Genomic DNA, 15,018 nt, shown 5'->3' on the forward strand with positions numbered 1-15,018 from the left:
AGGGAAAATGATAAGCATCAACTCCCATTTTCACAAAGCTGACCCCAACTAAGAGTGTTGTTTTACAACCAAATGTGTAACTGTAACATGTAAAAACAAAGTCACTGCATTTTGGAGACAAATACAATGTTCTAGCGCTGTCAATGGCACAACTAAATGATCATATTAGTTACTGTCTGCTAGTTTAGAGGTCAGTGGACAGGAGAGCCTTTTATTTCATTCATAGACACAACCACCTGTTACTTGCCAAGCAGCATAATCCAGATGTTCTCTTTGCGACTTTTCCCCCCACCCCCCAATTTGTAATGGCTGTCTGCAATTTTCGCAATGGTAAGGTCGCATCACTTTCTCCTGTTCAGTTCAACCAGCGGTGAGTGATTTTGACAAATGGTAATGTTTTACTCTTTACTCTAACAAACGCTTTCGCTGTTTTGTCGTCATCGACCTATCCATAAAATAGAAGACAGGCTTTAGACAGAGCAGCTGGCCTACTGGGTGCTCTGTGATGGTGAGATGATTATCATATGATCAACAGGACAATGTAGGAATAGGCTGCTGTGGATTAACAGTACAGATGACATGATAATTAATATTCTTACATCAATCCGCAATGAACTCTTTCCACTTACTCAAGAAAGCTGGTAATGTAGTCTTTACTGCAGGCAGACCAGGAAAATGGGTTGGTGTTGGCGGTTATATGAGCAGCCATCAGTTTAGCTGTCTCATGACCTTTGGTACCACAAGAGTTCCCAATACCGTCATGGTTCATACCAAAACTGAAAAACACACAGCTTTAGTTATATGAATGAAACACACTGCCTGCCCACCCACAACAGAGTCCGGCCCTTCATCCTATTGAGAATCTTTGGGATGTGCTGGAGAAGGCTTTGCGCAGTTCAATCATCAATACAAGATAAAACATCAGTGCAACACAGGGTAGAAGGAAATGACGTGACATTGCAGAAGCTCAGTGAAATAATGCCTATCCATTTAAGTGTGGGCTTTTATTCGCCAGGCTCCGACAGTGACCACAGATAACTTTAGTTCTGTAGCTCCAAACCAGCTGTGTTGACTAGATCTCAGGGTTAAAGGTCGAACCCTGTCTGGAGCTGAAGAAAGTCCTAATCACCACTGTGTGTCTCTTTGTCAATCAGCTTATGCAAGTCTGAGCAGGCCATGAGAGAGACTCGCAGTCACTATCATCAACAGAGCCAGGACTGCCCTTTTTTGATTAATGGAACTGGAGAATAATCTTATAATAAAGAAAGCGAAAAAAAACTTTAACAATAGGTGTCCTTAAATATGTTGTCTGAATATTACAAATAAGTCATTCTCATGTTAGCGCAAGATGTCAAAGATCGCATTTCCTTTCATGAAAAAAGTAGAGTTCCAGTCTAATGTATATACCAAACCCAACCACGCTGCACAGCAAGGACCTGTTTTTCTAAGGCTGCCGTTTTTGACATTTTACTCTACCCTGGAAATAAATCAACTTGCTCAAAACCCCCACACCACACACCACTTTTTTTTAACATCCTCTAGAAGCAGCAGAGGCTATTTTTGTAACTGCCCCACAACAGAAGCAGGCACGAGACATAATAAAGGAAATCGCCATCTTGCTGAACTCTCCAGAGGGGGATACGTAGACTACTACATCATCATTATTTTTTCTTTACATTCAAGAAGAAAGAGCCAGAGGTATGTGGACACTGACATTTGCATGAGGAAAAATGTGGCGCTAAAAAGTTCAAACAGTCAGCTGGAGGAGAAAAGGCTAACAGATTTGATGCTATTGTTTTGTACAGCGTAACAGATGAGGTACGGCGGAGTTTGTCATGTATGATAAGAGAGTAATGCTCGGCGTCAGGTTCTGTATATTGAAAATTAAACTCACTTGTGGCCAATCTCATGTGCAATGGTAAAAGCAGAGCCAAGGCCAATGTCTTCATTGATGCTGCAGCTTCGCTCTGGCTCGCACATGCCAGCCACTGAAGCCAAACCTAGTAACACACAAGCACCAAAAACAATGACATTAATGAAACAAATAGAGGCAACTCTCATCATACAAAACTCTACTCAGCGCAGGTGTGCATAAAAGAAATGGTATTTTGAAGCTTTTGGCAATCTAGATGTCACGAACTCACAGGTGAGATAAGGAGACGGGACAATCCTTTGAAGATTACATAGAGTGGATTAAATGTGTGCGTCTATACAAGTCACTACCGTTCTCACTACTAAACGTTGTATCACTTCTGCTTTCACCATATTCATTACAAAAGGGTGGGTTTTTAAATATTGAGTACAAATATTTACTCAAGTAAGAGTAAAAAAGTAACTGTGGTAAATGCTACTTGAGTACTGTGAGTACTGATATACAATTCAGTAGTGACATAAGTAATAATAAAACATGAAATAATGTAAAATGTATTTCCAAAGGAAACGCCAGTATAATATACATAAAGATATTTTTCTGAAGAATAATGTACATGAAACACAAACTACAGTGGGGAAAAAAGTATTTGGTCAGTTCCCCATAGGCTTCCTATTGGATTTTGGCCAAATACTTTCATTAATTTCATGTGTCAACATGAAATTTACTTCATTAGAATACTACTCAAGTCAAAGTAAAAAGTACCATATGGTAAAACAACTTTAGGACGTACAAGTAAATAGTACAACTTCAAAAAGTTCCTCAGGTACATGTACATGTCTCAAAATGTGGGTGAAGGGGAGGAGGCACATTTGAGGTGGAAGTTGTTTTCTCTCAAACACTAGGAGTGAACTGTGCATTATCTTCAGCCCCATGATTACTCGGTGACCCCAAAGGCCAGTGATGTGACCCGGGAGCATGATCCCTGAGGGGCGGAGGTAGGGTGAGACAACGAGGAAACAGAGCAGATGCCAGGGCTATTAAAGGGACGGGGGGAATGTGACGAATGCGGTCAATCTGTCAAGCCATCCCTGAAGTCACAATATTACCTTTAAGATATACTGTGGTGCCTGCGGGGGCTTACCTGCAGATAAGACGGAGGAAAAGGATTGGGGAAGATTTAGGTTCAGTTTGAGGGGTGAAGCACTGAAGAGGGGTGCCTCTGTGCCGTCCATATTTTCTTTTCTACCCCCCCCCCCCATCCAAATTCAAAAAGTAGCGCATCACCAAGTTTATCTTCAGTCTGCTTTTTCTTCTCCTCCATTTCCCTTTCAACTCCTCCTATCATGTCCATCTCCTCCTCTGTGACTACTCTCCACTTTAAACACCCCTTTCTCCTCCCCCATCTCGCTCCCTGGCTGTTCAACACATACCTTTTTCCTTTCTTGGTGCAAGTGTAAACACTTTAGACAAACTGAGGTTACAGGCCAACAGCAGAGGCAAAGGGTTTAATAAACCTGAGTCTATGAAGGAGAGGTGTACAGTGTTAACCAGGTCCAGGGGTTCCAAGAAACGGAGCAACAACTTGTGGAGCTTGTGGAGTTTGAAAGACACAAGTGAAAACATATGTTATAAGTCTGAAGGACTGTCTGGCTGATGCCCTTTAAGAAGAGAATACTAAATAAGGTTTGTCTGAGGACACAATAAAAGACAAATTAGATGTTAATCTGTAGCCAACTTACCCAAGGTACCGCAGGGTTTGTTTTTATAGGTGCATATGTCGTATCTATGAGACAAACACATCTAAAATTAGTATATATAGGTTAAAGTCTACATTCAGGTGTGTGTGTGTGTGTGTGTGTGTGTGTGTGTGTGTGTGTGTGTGTATGTGTATGTATGTATGTGTACGTGTGTGTAACAAACTGCTAGCTTATCAGCTAAACCCATTTGAGATCTACAAACATCTTCTTCTGAGACACTGAACAGTGAAGAGGCACCAAGAGCCATCACACCTGCAGCACGGAGGAGGCGTCACAAGAGGAGCTACAGGAAACAACAAAAGGGACCAACGAGGAGATGGTGATAGACTGTGGAGGGAGCTGTGCAGGAGGAAGAGGAAGGACGAGGTGGAGCTGACCAGTGCAGGACCAGGGCAGCTACAGTTTCTCCATCCTCCAAGGTCATGTGGGTGGAGTGGCTGAAGGACAACGAGATCATCGACCCGGCCGAGGACAGGAACTTCTACATCACCGTGGACCACAACCTGATCATCAAGCAGGCGCGTCTGTCCCACACGGCCAACTACACCTGTGTGGCCAAGAACATCGTGGCCAAGCGCAAGAGCTCCACCGCCGTGGTCATCGTCTACGGATTTCCCATCAACCAGTGCTCCTCCTGTGACCAAAACAGTGAAGATGGCGGCCGCGACACAACGATCTTTCACCAAAGAAAAAAAAGAGTGGTGCGCACTGAATGGGTGCTGCTGCCGGATGCTCTCTCATCGAATGCAATTTCTCCATCTGTGAGATCAATAAAGTATCATCTTATCTTATCTTATGTATGTGTATGTGTGTGTGTGTGTGCGTGTATGTATGTATGTATGTATGTATGTACGTATGTACGTATGTACGTATGTACGTATGTATGTGTACGTGTATACATATATATACACACGTCTCCTAGAAGATGTGAATGCTGCTCTGAAGGTAATTCCTACTTCAACCATCACTGAAACCAATGAGCTGATATACTCCACAGCAGCAGTAATCCTGGAGACGTTTGGCTATTGTAAGAGCAATCAAGCAAGAGGTACAGCCAGATGCCCATACCTGAACCATTGGAAAATGCCAAACAAAGGTTTCAAGCCTTGGCCAGCCGCCTAAAGGAGGTACACGAGAGATAATGAAGCCAGACGAATAAACCGGCTGTTCTTAACTCAACCAGTGAAAATGTACGCTCAATGGCTAAAGAAACTCACGGCACTGCATGAGCGCTTGGCAGCACAAATGAACCAACTGCTGAGAGATGGGAATCACCCTGAATGGTTAACTAGTAATGGGCTAAATGAGCTGAAGTATCGACAAATGTATCAAGCACAGAAACCGACACCTCGGCCGAGCTGTGTCACGAGTGTATAATTTTAAGAAAAGTCACGTGACCAACACTTTAACTGTGTCATTTTGTATCATATAGTGTCAATGTAATGTATTCAATATCTTTTCACGTCCGAGAACGGATCGATCAGAAATTTAAGCACTGTGCAAAAGGTATAGTGTATTGTTTTTTTAGCTTCTATCAACGCACCATTAGGGAGAACAACTGGTTTGAAGGTTGTGAGATCAAGTCAGATGGTAGGTACTCCATTTTTTTAATGGTTCAGTCGATTAACTGGACACCCACTGGTAAACATAAATGTTGTGCTATATGTGTCCTACTGTCACAAGCAGAACGTATCAAATCTTGGTCAGTGACTTCATTTTGACATGGTTTTCACTGATACTTCTAATTCATATGTTTCTGTTTTCATTATCCTGAGCAGTTTTTGTTTTAGTGATCACTCTGTGCTGTTAAACAGCTCATTCATGACAATTTGGTTCACATTTCTAAACTAGAATAAATGTGTGCTGAGGTAACTTTTTTCAGGCTCACTGGTCTGATGCTTTTCACCACCAGAAAATATCCTACCAACACAGTGTGATACAGTGTGACACAATTATGAAAGTGTGTGACACACACTTTGAGGAATCATCTGCCCATCACTATGGTTAACCGAAGGGCGCACAATCCTGATTCTGAAGTATCCCTCAAAGGGTACAGTACCATCCAACTATCGGCCGATAACCTGCCTCTCCACAACGTGGAAGCTCATGTCTGGCATCATAGCAGCTAAGATAAGCGGGCACATGGATCAACACATGAGCACAGCTCAGAAGGCAATCTCTTAAAATACCAGAGGTGCCAAACACCAGGTCCTGGTTGACAGAACAGGTGCTCAACCTGAAACGCTAACTTGAGCACTGCCTGGATTGATTGCAAGAAGCCTACAACTCAATGCCACACACTTGGATCATTGAATGCCTGGAGCTATACAACATCAACAGGACTCTATAGAGCCTTCATTGCAAACTCAATGAGGTTGTGGAAAACCACCCTTGAGTCCAATGGCAAGCCACTTGCACAAGTCTCCATCAAATACCAAGGAGACGCCCTGTCCCCACTGCTGTGCATAGGTCTGAATCCCCTCAGCCAAATAATCAACAAGACTGGCTATGGATACTGATTATTTTTTACAGTCTATGATACCGACTCAGGAACGGGACCAGCATCAGTCACCTCCTACATCAAGCTGTAAGACTGAGCGAGACATCGACTCACTGACCCATACCACCCGGATCTACAGCACAGACATCGGGATGTCATTCAGATTAGAGAAGTGTGGTCGGATGGTGACTAAGAGAGGGAAGGTTGTCCACACAAAATAGGTCTCACTCCCAGAAGGAACAATAGCAGACATTAAAGACAGTTACAAGTACCTTGGAATCCCGCATGCAAATAAAAAAACCTCGAAGAGGTGACAAGGAAAGCTACTATGGACAAATACCTCCAACGAGTAAGGAAGGTCCTGCCAGTAATAATAAGCTGGCCAAAGGATGAGATACAGACTACAGATGTTAAGACACGAAAGCTCCCAACCATGCCTGGAGGGTTCCACCCCAAACCCAGCACCTTGAAACTGTACGCTAGCCGTAAGGAAGGAGGCCGAGGACTAGTGAGTGTGAGAGCAACTATCCAGGATAAAAACATCCAAGATCCATAAGTACATCAAGGACAAGGCTTCCTCAGATGACGTGCTCAGTGAATGTCTCAGACAATGGGGAACAGAAGATGAGGTGCCGGAGGTTCCATCATGGGAGGACAAGGGATGTACCACCGAAACATAACTGAAGTGGCGGATATCAAAAAATCCTACCAATGGCTAGACAGAGCCGGACTAAAGGACAGCACAGAGGCTCATCATGGCTGCACAGGAGCAGGCCTTGAGCACCAGAGCAATAGAGGCCCAGATCTATCACACCAGACAAGACCCCTGGTGTAGACTGTGCAAAGAGGCCAATGAGACAATCCAGCACATAACTGCAGGGTGTAAGATGCTGGCAGGGAAAGTTAACCAAGTGGCTGGTATAGTGTACAGGAACATCTGTGCAGAGTATGGGCTGGAAACCCCAAGGTCAAAGTGGGAAACACCTCCAAAGGTGGTTCGAGAATGACCGAGCCAAGATCCTGTGGGACTTCCAGATACGGACGGACAGAATGGTAATGGCGAACCAACCGGACATTGTGGTGGTGGACAAAGAGCAGAGGAAAGCCGTTGTGGTCGACATAGCAATACCAAGTGACTTCAACATCAGGAAAAAGGAACACGAGAAACTAGAGAAATACCAGGGGCTCAGAGAAGAGCTGGAGAAAACCTGGAGGGTGAAGACATCAGTGGTGCCCGTGGTCATTGGGGCACTCTGGGCAGTGACCCCCAAACTGGAGGAGTGGCTCCAGCAGATCCCAGGAAATACATCAGACATCTCGGTCCAGGAAAGTGCAGTTCTAGCAACAGCAAAGACACTGTGCAGAACCCTCAGGCTCCCAGGCCTCTGGTAGAGGACCCGAGCTTGGAGAAAAAGAGAGACCGCCCGCGGAGGGTGAGGATGAGTTGATTTATATATATATATATATATATATATATATATATATGTATATAAAAATATATATGTATATGTATGTATGTGTGTGTGTGTGTGTGTGTGTGTGTGTGTGTGTGTGTGTGTGTGTGTGTGTGTGTGTGTGTGTGTGTGTGTGTGTGTGCGTGCGTGCGTGTGTGTGTGATTAAAAATACTAAACAACAGGGTGCTGCTGCAATCCAACAATTATGCGTATAAATGTGACACGAAATGGGAAAAAACAATTATAATAGTATAGTCTCTGCTCACACTCAAAACATACAGTAGAAATAAATCTTAACATAAAACAAAGGTGTATTTGTAGTGGAAAAAGTGGAAGTTTTTGCTATAAGTGTCAAAAAGAGAGATATTAAAGTGTGTCACAACAAAAACAGAAATATGAAGCTTGAATTACCAAAATGTATTCAACACAATTAAAAATGTATTACTTTATCTTTTAATTAATGCCCTAAAGTGGAATATACATTTTGTCTACACACCACTGAACTTACCTTGTAATTAGTACTGCATTGTCATGATGAGCCATGCCATTTTCAGGAATACTGTTGCCATTGTTGTGATGAGACAGAATAGACTTTTGCCACTTACAGAAACTATCCAGTGACTTGTCAGCGTGATGGTTGATTTCTAAGTTAGGCTGCAAACAATTAATATGTACAATTAAAAGTAGGCCCAAAAGGGAGAAAAAAGGTTTGCTTTAATGCAAGATTGCAATAACATTTATATATTTGTTTTACAGTTTCAGAAAAACAATAGAAAAACTGTTGCTGTAAATGAATGACATTCATACCTGGTCTTCAGTTAGAACAATCAAACGGGTGATGACAATGTTCACAACATTTCCTAGACTGGCATCACGGTAAAGTTTGGCAACCTGACCTCCAGAAAAGAAATAAAGGCACAAAGTCAGACATTTGTGTCTTAGTTTTGTAAATAAATGTAGTCACAAACAAAACCAAAACACTTACAATATTCATTACTGATAAGATGTAGTGCTCAATGTCTTTTCGTCCATGATAACCAACCATCATTTTATCAGCAACAACCAAAGTCTCCACAAAGCGCTCAGTGCTGACAGAGCGCCTCTGTCTGTGGGTGCTGTTGGACAACTCATTTTGAGAAGCAGGTGACACATGAACACTGGAGGGTGTTCTTAACTGGCAAGGTGCATGGAGATCTGTGAAGAACAGGTGTAGTCACAATAAGGTACGACTTATTCTATCAAATAAGTAGCATAATACAGCGAACACAGTGATAACAGAATATGTGCAATACAGAAAGAATCTGCCCCATTGAACTTAGCAGCTCAGGCCTTTGCTTTATGACCCAGATGCTCTGGGAAAAAAGCTATGAGATGGTACGTGTTAAGGCATGCATGCTTCCTGGTGGAAAACGCTTTTGCTTAGTCTTACAAGATCATGGCCCAAATACCTGCATTACCATCTGGTTCGTTCTCCACAAGTTGTCACATTTCTTCTAGCCCAGATTTTGGCTTAAAAATCTAAAATATTAGCTTGTTTTTTTGATATGCCAACATTTCTATAAATGCCTGATTGACTGAAATGTAAAGAGGCCTTTTACTTTAGATGGATGTCTGACAGCCTGAAAAGTCCTACACATAGCACACAAGAGACCTGGTCATGTCTACCAAAACCGTACCTAAACCAATGCTTCCTCTAATCAGCTATTTATAACCCTTCTTTCGCGTCATTTCCTCCCACACAAAGTCTAAACCCAGATGAAGGTTTACCAACCTGAAATGCCACAGCTGAACTCCTGGCTATGTTCTTGTGGTGAGGGAATGGCAGACATTTTATAAATAACATGCTGCTGTGCTTCATCCAGGTTCCATTCACCGGAGTTTGTTGAGGACATGTTCTTCAATGGCTCTATTACATACTGCTCTTCCTCTGTGGTTATGACACCATGCTTTTGGGAAAAGAGACACTACAGTCATACACTACTGCATATGAACAAATGTGATCAACAAATCAAATCAATTAAAACATGGACAACAGTTGAAAGTAGTTCTGTGCAATAAAGGTAAAACTGAGAGGATAGTTTTGTTAATGTTAGTCAAATTAGACTCATCATAAATGCAAAACTCTAACCTCTGTCAAAAATATTTTATCTTTTTGATCAAGTTATTTCCATCAGATGATTTAAACGGTAGCTATATTGACAGTATTTCACACCAACAAATAAAATACTTAAACGACAGACTGGAGATAACATTTCCAAAGAAAGCACAGTTTTTCTAAGGCTTTTGTTCAGATTTTGTCACTATCAAGGTGAAGGTAGGAAAGTCAGATGCACTGTATCTAGTCGTTTTGTTTTGTTTTATTTAAGTACTGTACTTAAGTACAGTTTTTTAGGATCTGTAATTTACTTAAGTACTACTTTGGTTAAGAACTTATTTCCCCTCAACATTTCTGTTCAGGCTCCAAAGTTAAAAGTACATTTGTCCATGTATTTCATACAGTAGGTGGCGCTGTGTACTATCAATGCCACTGACAAGGGGAAGTGTCCCTGTTGTCTTGTACAGATCTGGGCAAAGATTTTCATGCTATTGAAGCTATTTTTCCCCAACACTTATTTAAACTAGTACTTTCTACTTTAAAGACTAGAGTATTTTCTGCAGCAAATACTTCACTACTTTCACTTGAGTAAAAATTTGACTGAGCAACTTTTACTTTTAATATTAACCAGTGGTATCTGTACTTTTAGTCAAATAATGGAATCAAGTACTTAGATCAACACTATTCACAGAATTGTTAAATACATTTGCATTGCTGTTCTGATTTCATTTATCCGTCATGATGCCAGTACACAAACTCGACTCCAGAGGGACAAAAGCCAGGATTTATAGGATTCCATTGACAGACTATTATTAATATTAAACTATTATCTTAATATCCTAGTAAACTGACAACAAAAATAAAAGGCCAAAAACGTAATTATATAATTATAATGTAAGTATTTCTCCAGTCGACACTAAAGAAAATCCATAGTAAATGTAATATTTCTGTGCGATCAGATCATAGATCAGATGTTTAAAAAGAGCACTGTACAAAGTTCTGAGGCAGGTTAAAATCAGCAAAATACCTTTATAGTGAGCAGGGGCAGGGCGATATGGTGTAAAATCTATATCACGGTATTAAAGAAATATCACCATAACGGTATGTTTGACAATATAATTTACACAGACAAATTACTTCAAAGCCCAGCCTATTGGTTGCCGTGCTAATTTCCTCGCAAATATGGTCTACTTAAGCAATTTACATCCTTCCTTTTACTTTCATTTTACTTCTAAAGGACTTCTGTCCAAACCAGCGCATGTAAATTAAATTGTGTCCACAATGATTTAAAAAATGACAACATTATCAAAAAATGATGCCGGTATAATGACATGCGACACGAAATGGCCCACCCCTGGCCAGAAATAGAGTGATAACATCACAAGAGGATAGTTTAGTGTGCTTTGGGATTTGGTCATCATATGAGGGCACAGATTACTCCTAAATCATGACCCACGTTAAATTAATGACATAGATTGAAAGACTGAAATTAGACTAAATCATAATGTACTTACCAGGCCTTTACAGTTGCTTAGGGCCACTTGGGATGTTCTATACTGGTTTTTCAAGAATCCAACATAGTGACAGTTTTCTACTGCGTTATGGCGCGATTCCAGTCCTTCCTTACCCCAATACTCCACAGTATAATGTTTTGACACCAGGTGAGGGTTGAGTGTCAGGTTTAAGTGAAAGTGCTTGCCATAAGCCATCAGGCGATAGAAGAGCCTGGGCTCTAAGGGGTCTTGCAGAGGTAGTGGTCCCATTGATTTATCTGCCAATCCACGCCTCCATCGGCCGGGTCGCTTATGTTTCACAGTATAGCTCAAGAACCTGCCATTTTCATCCACTCGTACCGGGACAGTCAACTGATAGTGCTGCAGGTAGGACAGGAACTCCTCTTTAACAGAAAACGGATGCAAATACAAGTCAAAGATGAGAGAGACATGGCAACATCTTTGAACTGCCTAAAAACACTTGACTGGCTTTTGTAATTCAATATAAACATTTTCTTCTTACCTTGAGAACTGTTGGACAGCTTGATGGTGTTTTGAAAACCAGGAGCTGCCATTACCACCAGGCTCAGAGACCAAGTCAGCATCTTCCACAAAATTTCCATAATTTTGGGATTCGTGTGACATGGGGTGGGACAGAAGGTGCTAGAGACAGTCTACATGCAAATAATCAGTTTGATGACGCACCATAATACGTCCATGGTCTGCCTCTAAATGCAATGAAGTATCTTTGGGTCAATTATTTGCACACCCAGTGCTCAAATCTCTCCTGAAAGCCAAAGCTTCCAAGTCTTATTTGCCTCTGAAGTCATGTCAGTGGATGGTCGCAGCACTGTAATCCATCAGAGACTGTTGCCTTTGGAGAGTCATTCATATGGAGAACTTGTCTTAGACAATCCATTTGAGATTCTGTAAATAAATAAGAGGCACTTGATGGTCGTGTGTGACAGTGTCAATAAAAGTAAAAAGTGGTCATGGTTTTACTAGCCTACATGACCTAAACACTATCACTATCAAGCACATTTTTATATCAGGGATACGTTTGTTCCCTAAGGCTTTAGTTTAAACAAACATCAGTACGATCAGAGCTTAAATCCTGCATGTCCATGACACTGCCTTATAACTGTATAGCGCATTTATACTGCTCAGACTCGCCTAGTCCGGGCAGCAGTGCTTCCCACTTGGCCACCGTGACCCAGACAGTTGGCACGCGGCCCGTTGGAGCACCGGCAGAAACTCAAATAGAGCTGCAACCACAAACTGGGTGACATCACATCAGACAGTTTATTTTGGTTGTTGCAAATAAGAGTGCTCTCTATGTTGAAATTGCTTCAGTTGCAACCATGTAGCCTACAAATCTTAAGCGTTGCACGATCACGTCGACACAGTAATGTATGATGCATGCAAATAAAGCAAACCCTAATGACAAACTAACTGAATCATGAAAACGGCTTAACAGATAAAAGACGGTCCGTTATAATGTAAAAACATATATACACACACACGCTGCAGGTAAATATTACCAAGACTGTGTTCATCGTCCTCTTCAGTCCAGATGCACAGGGAGACCGCAGAACAAAAGCTTTGAGTCCAGCAGATGTAGCGCACTCCAGGCTCTGCGCCTCTCTTCTGTTCATCTCCTTTTGGGTTCACTCATCCTCTGAAGCCGCGGCGTGGATCCCTCAGATCAGACGCCCCACACTACCCTCAAAAAAGTTACTCAGCTTTTCGAGTCTTGGATGTGGTCCAACCGAAGTCTCTATTTTCAGCCTATCAGTCTTTATAATCTTAACTTGGTATGGTGGCTCAGGGGGCTTAAGAAGTTAGTTCAGGTCGCACAAAGTACTCTGCGAACCGACTTGACGAAGTATACGCAAACACTAGCGCAAAAGTTTCGGTCTTGAAGCTGCCCTGCGCACTAGGTTTCAGAGACCGGGTTATGTCCCACTCCCGGACACCTTCAAATTAGCAGCTTTTCAGACAGGGGTGACGTCAGTCCAGATGTGCCTCTTCTTCAGCCGTGCGCATGTCTATCCCAGCAAATATCACTCATTACTGTTAATAGTTGAATAAACTTAACGTAAGTCTGCAAATAAAGTCCAAATAAAATATGTCATGAAAAAAATAAATAAGAAAAAACTTTATAAGGAATCCTTTTTTTTCCCTTTTTATCGAAACAGGCAAAAGGTTTAGGGAGTGTTAAGTGTCAGTCTTAATCACTGTTTATACATTATCTTTCGTTTGTCTATAGAAAATGATGCCCCAGTTTAGCTGCAGCGGCTCATTTCACAGCATAGAGCTGTAGCAGAGGTGTTGGCGTTTTAAGGGAGATTGCGACATCTTGTGGCTTGAATTAATACGGCAGACTTCACTAAAACATGTTCGCTAGGCTTTCGCCCCTGGCCCGCTGATCACCTTTAAAACACTCAGAATAAGCTCAATTGTGTAACGTTTTATCCATCCAGCCATTTTCTTCCACTTTATCCGGGGCCGGGTCACGGGGGCAGCAGTCTCAGCAGAGATGCCCAAACTTCCCGATCCACGCACACCTCCTCCAGCTGTTCTGGGGGGACCCCGAGGCGACACCAGGCCAGCTCAGAGACATAGTCCCACCACCGTGTCCTGGGTCTTCCACGAGGCCTTGTCCCACTAGGACAGGCCTGGAGCACCTCCCGCAGGAGGCGACCAGGAGGCATCCGGAACAGATGCCCGAGCCACCTCAGCTGGCTCCTTTTGACGTGAAGGAGCAGCGACTCTACTCCGAGCTCCTCCCGGGTAACTGAGCTCCTCACCCGATCTCGCAGCGTGCGCCCAGCCACCCTGCGAAGGAAACTCATTTCGGCCGCTTGTATCCGCGATCTTGTCCTTTCGGTCATGACCCAAATCTCATGACCATAGGTGAGGGTGGGAACGTAGATCGATCGGTAAATCGAGAGCTTTGCCCCCGACTCAGCTCCCTCTTCACCACGACAGACCGATACAGCGACCGCATCACTGCTGACGCTGCACCGATCCGTCTGTCGATCTCACGCTCCATCCGCCCCTCACTCGTGAACAAGACCCCGAGATACTTGAACTCCTCCACTTGAGGCAAGGACTCCCCACCGACCTGTAGAGGGGAAACCACCTTTTTCCGGTGGAGAACCATGGCCTCGGATTTGGAGGTGCTGATCCTCGCTTCACATACATACATAATGTTTTATGTTAACAGTAAACAGTAACAGTAAAAGAGTTCATCTGCAAAAGCAGAGATCTCCGTTTTTTGTTTTGTTCTTCCTTTTCAAAAATTGTTTTGGATATTTGTTACTACTCTACAGATGACACTTGTAAAACTTAAGCTGTGCACATTTTATTAAGGCATGGCACTGAAACAGACCACCGGGTAATGAAAAACACTATGTAAAGAGAAATCTTCAAGCATGCGTTGAGTTTTTTCAACGGCACTTATGTTTTTTCAATATTTAAACCAGTGGTTCCTCGCCTTTTGTCATTATTTGAGCACCCCCTATATGCGCTACCTATTGTTTCTGAATCAGAACTACTTTTTTTTTTTATCCTCTGAGATTTTTTGCTTGTTAGGCAATGCAATATCTTGGCAAAAAAAAGCTTTTCAACATATAGTAAATATTTGAGTGTTTTAGTTCAACTAAACCACCCATTAGATCATTTACCCATATTGAAAATCAGAATCCTCTGCATTTAAATACAAAAATAACAATCTAGAAACAATATTAACACACCATGCATAAAACTAAAACCCTTGAAACTACTTGCATTACACTGGTTGAGAAACATTGACCATGATTTATAAAACACAGGAGACTTTT

General features: G+C 42.3%; 1 protein-coding gene across 2 annotated transcripts in view; it reads right to left on the reverse strand.

Moving 5' to 3' along the window:
* adamts6 (ADAM metallopeptidase with thrombospondin type 1 motif, 6) overlaps positions 1–13,283 on the reverse strand; it is a 36,215-nt gene extending 22,932 nt beyond the window's left edge. For both annotated transcript variants that reach the window (XM_079582669.1, XM_079582668.1), the window contains exons 1-10: positions 12,715–13,283; positions 11,697–12,100; positions 11,195–11,577; positions 9,357–9,531; positions 8,571–8,779; positions 8,393–8,476; positions 8,094–8,239; positions 3,613–3,656; positions 1,895–2,000; positions 630–776 (exon numbers count right to left, since the gene is read on the reverse strand). In XM_079582669.1, the coding sequence (XP_079438795.1) occupies positions 630–776; positions 1,895–2,000; positions 3,613–3,656; positions 8,094–8,239; positions 8,393–8,476; positions 8,571–8,779; positions 9,357–9,531; positions 11,195–11,577; positions 11,697–11,796 (1,394 nt within the window). In that variant the 5' untranslated portion in view covers positions 11,797–12,100; positions 12,715–13,283. The remainder of the gene's footprint in view (positions 1–629; positions 777–1,894; positions 2,001–3,612; positions 3,657–8,093; positions 8,240–8,392; positions 8,477–8,570; positions 8,780–9,356; positions 9,532–11,194; positions 11,578–11,696; positions 12,101–12,714) is intronic.
* Positions 13,284–15,018: the final 1,735 nt, after the last annotated feature.

Source organism: Gobius niger (assembly GCF_951799975.1).
Source record: "Gobius niger genome assembly, chromosome: 2".
NCBI classification, from domain to species: Eukaryota; Metazoa; Chordata; class Actinopteri; order Gobiiformes; family Gobiidae; genus Gobius; species Gobius niger.